Source organism: Ahaetulla prasina, chromosome 1 (genome assembly GCF_028640845.1).
Source record: "Ahaetulla prasina isolate Xishuangbanna chromosome 1, ASM2864084v1, whole genome shotgun sequence".
NCBI lineage: Eukaryota > Metazoa > Chordata > Lepidosauria > Squamata > Colubridae > Ahaetulla > Ahaetulla prasina.
Window position 1 is genome coordinate 352,748,568 of NC_080539.1, and position 8,330 is coordinate 352,756,897.

The following is an 8,330-nucleotide window of genomic DNA, read 5'->3' on the forward strand; positions in this document are numbered from 1 at the left end:
GGATTGTGTTATCTCTCTTTTCAACTACATGTGCACATTGTAAGTCTTAAAAATAATTGTAGGACTTGAGGATTTTTGCTTTAAGAGCAAAGGTGGGTAAAACAATTATTTATTATATTTATAGTCTGCCTTTCTTCCAGAAACTTAGGGCAGTGTACTTAGGGCACTATCTATTCCATACTTTTTTCCTCCATACAACTACAAGTCTCTTTTTTGCAAAGCCATCCCATTTGATTATCTTATCATTCAATATACTGTGTAAACTCAGAAAGTAGGTTAGTTCAGCAACCTTGCTGAAGTTAATCACTGAATTAACCTATTTCTGTATCAGAGTTTATGCAATGTATTGAATAGTAACCTAACCAAATGGGATGGATTTTTACAACTAAGTCACAGCTCTTAGGTAACCCACCATAAACTAACTTAGTATGCTATGAGGATTCAGCCGCTAACCATTAATTTAACTGATTAGGAATGAATTGAACTGATGAGGAATGAATTGTTATTCCTGTTTGAATTGATGTTGCAAACTGAGATACATAAGCCAGCTCGTGGGCCTCTTATTGGAGGGGTTAATTCAGTGATTCAATGGTGATTCAGAGGTCTTTCTCTGAAACTTGCTACCTATTGTGAAATCTCAAATATTTTTGGGTTCTGTCATCTTGTTATAGAGATATTGTATGCAGATATTGTATCAACTGGTTGATCATTAACTGTCCAAACCAAGTTTGGAAACAGGGGCAAAGTCTCTGCCATAGTTTATTGACTTTAGTGAAAGTAGCACACAAATGTGATTGGGATGTGTAGGTTGTCACTAAGTCCTTGTAAAATCAGCCCTGGACAGCAGGAATGGAGGAAATGGTTTACTGGACAGTGAAAGAAGATTCTTCTTGATTGCTGTAGTGCTCTTGAACAAGAGACCAATGGAAGCTCATCAAATGAGCAAGGCAAAATATACCTGCAAGTAGCTGGCCCACCAAAATGGTGGACAAAGACATTGTTGTGTGAATGATTGTTCACAGTTTTGATGGTGGTTTGCCAGCCTGAAATCTTCCACGTTCTTTGACTGATGTTGGGAATGGATAAAAGGGGAAAAACATGTCTTCCTTGTTTTGTGTAAGTCAAGAATCTTCCATCTTGACTGAAAAGTGAAACCCTCAAGAGGAATCGCTTGTTGCAAAGGACTTTTTATATTGGAGCACATTTCAAGTCACCAGAAAGGGCTAATAAGATATGAGAAGAATCTGAAATACTTCACTAAACTGTGAAGTAGAGATTTCTAAGCTAGTCACTGGTCTGAAAAGGAAACCTTAGGTAACTGTGCCTTCCAATTACTTCAGGTAAGAATTGCCTCCATAGAAGTCTGATGGCCTCAGTGCACTATGTTGATAGAAATACCAAAAAAAGGATAATTTCATTGTTACAAAGTCTTTCTCCCTCACAGAATTCAAAATAAGAACTTAAAAAACAGAGAACAGCAATGTTACAGGAGGCCAGATTGTGTGGCATAAAGATGGAGAATACCAACAAGATTTATTTCAGTCTTTGTTTATTTACAGCAAACTAGTGGAAAGAAAAGGTGAAGAGAGACTTGAATGATCAACTTCCAAAATGACTGAATGGTTGAAAAGAAAGCTAGCAGCCTGCTGCATGAATCTGCTTTACTCAATGAATCCAAGCTTCTTTATTAAACTGCTGGTCCTCCTCCTATTGTGTAAACATGGTAAGAGATTTGCTTCTAAATTATTTTTGGGGGGGTTAGTTCTAAATTAGGGTCTTCCTCTACTGCTGAATTAAACTGTTCTCCACCCAAACTTGAGCCAGCAGTGTGCTACAGCTGCTAGAAAAAGCCAACACAGTTCTAGGGTGCATCAACAGAGGGATAGAATCAAGATCATGTGAAGTATTAATACCACTTTATAATGCCTTGATAGGGCCACACTTGGAATACTGCATCCAGTTTTGGTTGGCACAATGTAAAAAAGATGTTGAGACTCTAGAAAGAGTGCAGAGAAGAGCAACAAAGATGATTAGGGGACTGGAGGCTAAAACATATGAAGAATGGTTGCAGGAACTGGGTATGTCTAGTTTAATGAAAAGAAAGACTAGGGGAGACATGATAGCAGTATTCTAATATCTCAGGGGTTGTCACAAAGAAGGGGGAGTCAAATTATTCTCCAAAGCACCTGAGGGTAGAACAAGAAGCAATGGGTGGAAACTAATCAAGGAGAGAAACAACTTAGAATTAAGAAGAAAGTTCCTGACAGTTAGAACAATTAATCAGTGGAACAACTTGCCTCCAGAAGTTGTGAATTCTCTGACACTGGAAGTTTTTAGGAAGAGATTGGACAACCATTTATCTGAAATGGTAAAGGGTTTCCTGTCTGAGCAGGAGGTTGGACTAGAAGACCTCCAAGGTCCCTTCCAACTCTTCTCTTCTCTTCTCTTCTCTTCTCTTCTCTTCTCTTCTCTTCTCTTCTCTTCTCTCAGCAAAAAAACCTATATTAGCTTGACATTTGTTGTTCTCATTGACAATCCTACTGAGATTCTATTACCTCTGTCCCTGAACAATCTTTATTTGAATCAAGCAAAACACCCATACAAAATAAGGAGGGCTGGATTTTTCCTTGTTTATTGGGGGGTTGGGGTGGGATACAACTTGAAGCTACAGTTTCATGCATTTTTCTCAAAATAGAGATTGTACCACCAATGTAATAGTCAAATGAAGTCTTATTTTTGGTTTTGTTTGAAACATTTAGGTCTATGAGTACCTTGCCCTGTTTTCTACAAGAGCCTCTTTCCATTTCTGATCTCCTGGATCATTTGTTATAAAAATGCTATAAAATATCATTATCCAAAAGAGTGCCCTATATTCCTGTCCCTGTGTGGAGGTCTTCTTAACTGAATGGCTATACTTATAACTTTCCAGCCAGTTTTTGCTATAGTGACTGGAGTTTTATGGGAATTGGAGTCATTATGTCTGAAGAGAACCAACTTGGAGAAGGCCTCTCATATGTAGAAATGCTTTTGTTAGTCATGAACAACCAGACTCACACATGTAGAGTTCAAACTAGTTACTTTATTGTTCTATATCTATTTTACAGGCATCTTTGCACACTGGCAATTTTGCCTGGGAAAAACTAGGTTCAAAGGCACGGGGTAGGGGGATGTGCCAGACCTTGCCCTCTTGTATAAATACGAGTCCATGTGAATTCCTTGTTTGATTCTGTCCTCCCAACTGGGATGTTCTCCGACAGCTTTCTTGCTAAAAAAAAAGGGAGAAAAATATCCTGTGATCTCCAACAGAGATATCCGGGGATGGATGTGAGGAAGCATAGAAAAGTTCCAGAAAAATAGACAGCAATGAAGAGTGGACATAGAGTGAATTATTTCTTCTTGACTTGAGGAATTTATGCAGGAGGCATTCTCTGTTCTATTCAGAACCCAAGTTATCTAGATCTTTATTATTTATTTAAATTTATTGGCTGCCCAATTTCAGTGGACATTTTAAAAGAGTTGGAAACTTTGGGTCCAAATGACCAGGTTTTGCTTATGAAATTGCTAGGAGATGAGACAGGAAGTTCTTGCAGTTTTGCAAAGGACGTTGAAGGAGGAATCTACGGTCTTATTTCTAATGGTTTCTTTTGGTTTCCCTTGGTACAGTTGATCCCCAATGCAAGATTTCACGCTGTAATTCTGAATTCATAGATGCCACAGCAAACAGGCATAACTCTAAAAGGAACACTGCCTATTGTAATGCCTTGAGCGCCTACTCCAGTTGCACCCGGAGGACAGCCCGCACTTGTCGCGGGGACTTGGCATACCACACAGCTGTTTATGTCATTGAAGACCTCATAATTCAGAACAACTGTTCCAAGGAAGAGCCGACAGCAGTGCCCAGACCACCAGCACTGGCACCCAACAAACATGATTTCCCATCCACAGACACCTGTGACTATGAGAAGAGTTTTATCCACAAACATGGCCAGCCCCCCATATACCAGTATTGTGCTGTCTTTGGGGATCCTCACGTCCGGACTGTCAGTGATGAGTTCTACACTTGCCGAGTTGAAGGCTCCTGGCCACTTCTGGACAACAATAATTTGTTTGTGCAAGCCACTAGTTATCCTATCATTAAAGGATCAAATGTCACTGGAATTGGCAAGGTAGAATTACACTCTTTCACATTGGGGTTGGGTAACCAATAGGGTGAATGTGTTCCCCAGCATCCCATTTCAGCATTCCCAACAGCTTGAGAAAATGCTGGCAAAAAAGCTGATTTTGCTGGGGTGATTTGATTTCCCCTTTTTAATTTTGGAGGGTGGTAAAGGTGAAATTGTAGCAACTGGATTATATAACATTGCTGTCAAAATCAAACAAGCGTTGTTATGCTTGCATTACAGGTAATCCTGGATTTATAGCAGATCATTTAGTGACTGTTTGAAGTTACAATGGCACTGAAAAAAGTAACTTATGACCATTTTTCACACTTGCAACCATTGCATCCCCATGATCAAATTTCAGAGTATTTAGGACAGTTGCAGTGTTCTGAAGTCATGTGATAAACTTTTGTGATTTTCTGACAAGCAAAATTAATAGGGAAGCCTGGTTTACTTAACAACCCTGTTAGCAACTTAACAACCGTGGCAATTCACTTAAGAAAGGTTGTAAAATGGGGCAAAATTCACTTAACAACTGCCTTGTTTAGCAATAGAAACTTTGTGCTCTATTGTGGTAATAAGTCGATTACCTGTATCTGATCCCAGCCAATATCTTATCAAAGTTTTCCTTGGTTTCCTCTGATAATTCAGGAATGTGTTTGAGCCTTTTCTTATCTGGTGACTTTCCTTACAGATTGAAAAACATTATTTGCCCTCTCCAATCTGGAAACTGAACCTAAGTAATGGGTGTATAATGGATGTAAATATTGCTGGCATACTAGGTCCAATATCTGCTCCAATCGCTGATGCAGGATTTCTGATATAATTCCCAGCATTTGCAAGGATCTAACATTATTGGAGCTTTCAGTGATCTGATTGGATCAAAGAAGTTGTCCTTATTCTTAAGATAGTTCAATCACCTTTAGTTAAATAGCTAGCCCATCTCTGGTTGAAAGCTTGGAGATCTCCCGGATCAGGCAATACTTCCTGATATCTGAACCAAATTGCTCTGAAGACCCAATGTACTTTACTGTAGTTGGTGAAGGAACATGACTGGAAGCAGGCTAGTATCAACACATAATGGAAGAAGCAGTTTATTTTCTTATGCTTCTTTGTTTTTCCAGAAATCCCACAAGAAGTTGTATGCTTTCTGCTTTTTTCAGCTGTGAATTACAGTATGTTCTGCCATAGGTAAACCAGACCCGTTTGTGTTTGGGGGAGGGTGCTGCTATTGTTGGAGACCCCTAATTTGTCTCTCTTCTGTAGTATAGAACCCAGCACTGTGATTTTCAGGCAAGGTTGTGGTTTTGGATAGAGCATGGCAGATAAGTTTGTCAGGTCTCCTGATAAGGGGTGATGTGTACTTGTGAAACTCCTTTTTCTTCAGTTACATAAGAAAAAGCATCTTAGTTAATTTTAGACTTTACTTCTATCTGATGAATAGTGTTTGTAGAGTAAAAGATTTTAACTTGATGCGTGTTCTCTTTGGATGGTAATATATGAACTGGTCATTGAATGGCTCTTAGATAAGTTACCTAAATGATCTATCCCTTGTATTTTAAAGCTATTATTCCTTTGCAGCTTACCATTATATTTAAAAACATGAAAGAGTGCATTGAAGAGAAAGTCTACCAGGCAGAAATGGACAACCTGCCAGTAGCATTTGCAGATGGTTCAGTGAATGGTGGTGAGAAACCTGGAGGGAATAGCTTAACCATTCATGAACATATACCTGGACAGCACATAACAATCCAAGCAACATACATTGGTACCACCATTGCTGTGCGCCAGATAGGGAAGCACCTGTCCTTCTCCATCCGGATAGCTAAGGAGATAGCATTCTCCTTCAGAGATGAACAGGATCTCCAGCTGTGTATATCAGGATGCTTTCTTAGCCAGCGCATCTCTATACATAACTGCTGTCATCCAAAAGGCAGCCTGACCAGAAAGAAAGCTCATCTGCTATGTAAGGAGAAGCTACCGGTTGAAGACATCTACTTCCAGTCATGTGTCTTTGATGTGATGACTTCAGGAGATGTTAACTTTACTCAAACAGCACAGAAAGCATTGGAAGATGCCAGAGCACTCCATCCAGATTCCAAGAAAATCCATATTTTCCACAATGATAGGACTTCTCATTCTTGCAGTTCATCCTTCCTTCTCTTAATCATCATAGTACTGCAACTGAACATTTGAACATTTCAGTGGTGACTAGAAAGTCTAGGGAATCAGCAATATGGTTTATTTCCTCAAATGGCTTTCCAAGTCCTGATAGATGAGCTACCCTAGCTTGTTTTAAAATTAGAGTTAGGTATCCCATCCAAGTTTTTATGTGGAAATCTCAATTTTAAAACCTGGAACATTCCAGGAAGTTATGAATGTTTCTCTATCCTGTGGTGAATGGGATTTGTATTCCTAATGCTTCTTAGTGCAATTAATCAAGAGGACCTTGCACTATAATTCCCACATAGCCTAGTGATAGTTTATCAATCGGAATGTTTCCTCAATTTGACGACATCCTTAGTTAAGATCCTTAATTACTAATGACAATCAGACGAAGACAATACTTTGGAATTAATTTGAGCATTCAATTGCTTACGTTTTTTAAAAAAAAGATTTAGAAGAAACCTGAGTGAGGTGAAAACTAATGGTAAATGTTCTTTGGCATCTTAAAATATCTGGACAGTACATAGAATGTAGTAAGCCATTTTTTCTTCTTCTCAGCATTCTGTTTGCTCACTATCTTTTCTGGTTTATTTAATCTCTTCTGAAAACTGGAAATTCACAGCTTTCTACAGAAATAACACTGAAACTGCGTTGCCTCTTTCATTAAGTTTTAGTTTGCAAAGTCAGTGTTTCTAGAAAACAACTTTGCTCTAAGTGTCTATAATGATTTGTTTATAACAGAGAAAAATGGGAACTCCTCAAAAAAATGTAAGGGCTACTCAGATGCAATCACTATAAATGCCTGAACTATAAATGAAGTCAGAAGAACACATTTTCTTTTTACTCAATACTTGTTTTTCTTCTTCCAGACAAACTGCACTTGTTTTCTTCCCATTGACAGCTCAGAATGTAGATTCTATGGAGCCAGATTTGAATAGAAGTTCCCAAGACATTCTTGAATTAGGTTGGCTCTGTTATTCAAGTCAGGGGCAAGATAGCACTTTAAGAGTATTGGATGTGGATTGAAATGGGGTTTGCAGAGGCAATGCAGGTTTTTACAATGTCACAATTCCTTTCCACTAGCATTCACACACCCACACATGCACATGCACACAAAAGCTAAAGTAAAGGCAATGTATATAAATTTTGTACTGGTTTCCGTTTCTGTGTTCTGATGCCCTTATCTGAATAACTTAAATCAAGAATGTATCTTAAGGATTGTAGTTTTGGATGCAATTACGTTATACGTTTTATTCTTCATATCCCATGAGCTTCAATATAATCTGATATGGGTTGAATATCCCATAAATGTGCCTTAACTATGCAGAATGTTTACTCCAAATCAATCCTCAGAACGTTGGTGAGAGGTTTATACAAATGTGTGATGACCCAAACTAACATATTCCGATTGTATTATAAATCCTTTATTATAAATCCTAGTCCTTCTCCATTATAAATGAAAACAGTTTAATAAAGTTAAAAATGTTTTTTAAGTTATATTGCTTAGCAGTTATTCTTTTCCATAAAAGGGAAAACTATACATCCATTGCACAGAATTCATTAGGGCTTGCTAGGGCTTAATATTGGTAATCAGAAAATGATTGTTTTTCAGCAGAAATTTAATAGAGTTACACTCTTATTGAACTGGCAGAAACTTGATATATCGGGATATTATTTGATTTTCATACAGCTGCACTCACGTAACTATCAGTGGTTTACAATAAATAAACAAACCCAGAGTACAATATAATATTAATATATTTTCTTTACTGGTATGCCATTCATTCCTGAAGGCTTTGGGTCGCTAATCTTCATTCGTACAGCTATAAGAAGAATGTTCACATTATCTGGAACATATAATTCCAAAGGTAACTAGCTAATTAAAAAGAGTTCTAGTTTAATCTACCGCTGGAATGTCCATTGTTAAACTATTTCACCAGGGCGATAATGAAAAGGATTTCCTCCTAGTCTTGGTTGGCCCTTCAGATTACCAACATGATTACC

General features: G+C 38.0%; 1 protein-coding gene across 1 annotated transcript; it reads left to right on the top strand.

Moving 5' to 3' along the window:
* Nucleotides 1-1,590: 1,590 nt before the first annotated feature.
* LOC131192068 (hemojuvelin-like) lies at nt 1,591-6,356 on the top strand. Its single transcript, XM_058170869.1, has 3 exons — nt 1,591-1,723; nt 3,664-4,166; nt 5,742-6,356. Exons 1-3 carry the CDS (start codon nt 1,612-1,614, stop codon nt 6,354-6,356), a joined length of 1,230 nt encoding a protein of 409 aa, XP_058026852.1. The 5' UTR covers nt 1,591-1,611.
* The last annotated feature ends 1,974 nt before the right edge of the window (nt 6,357-8,330 follow it).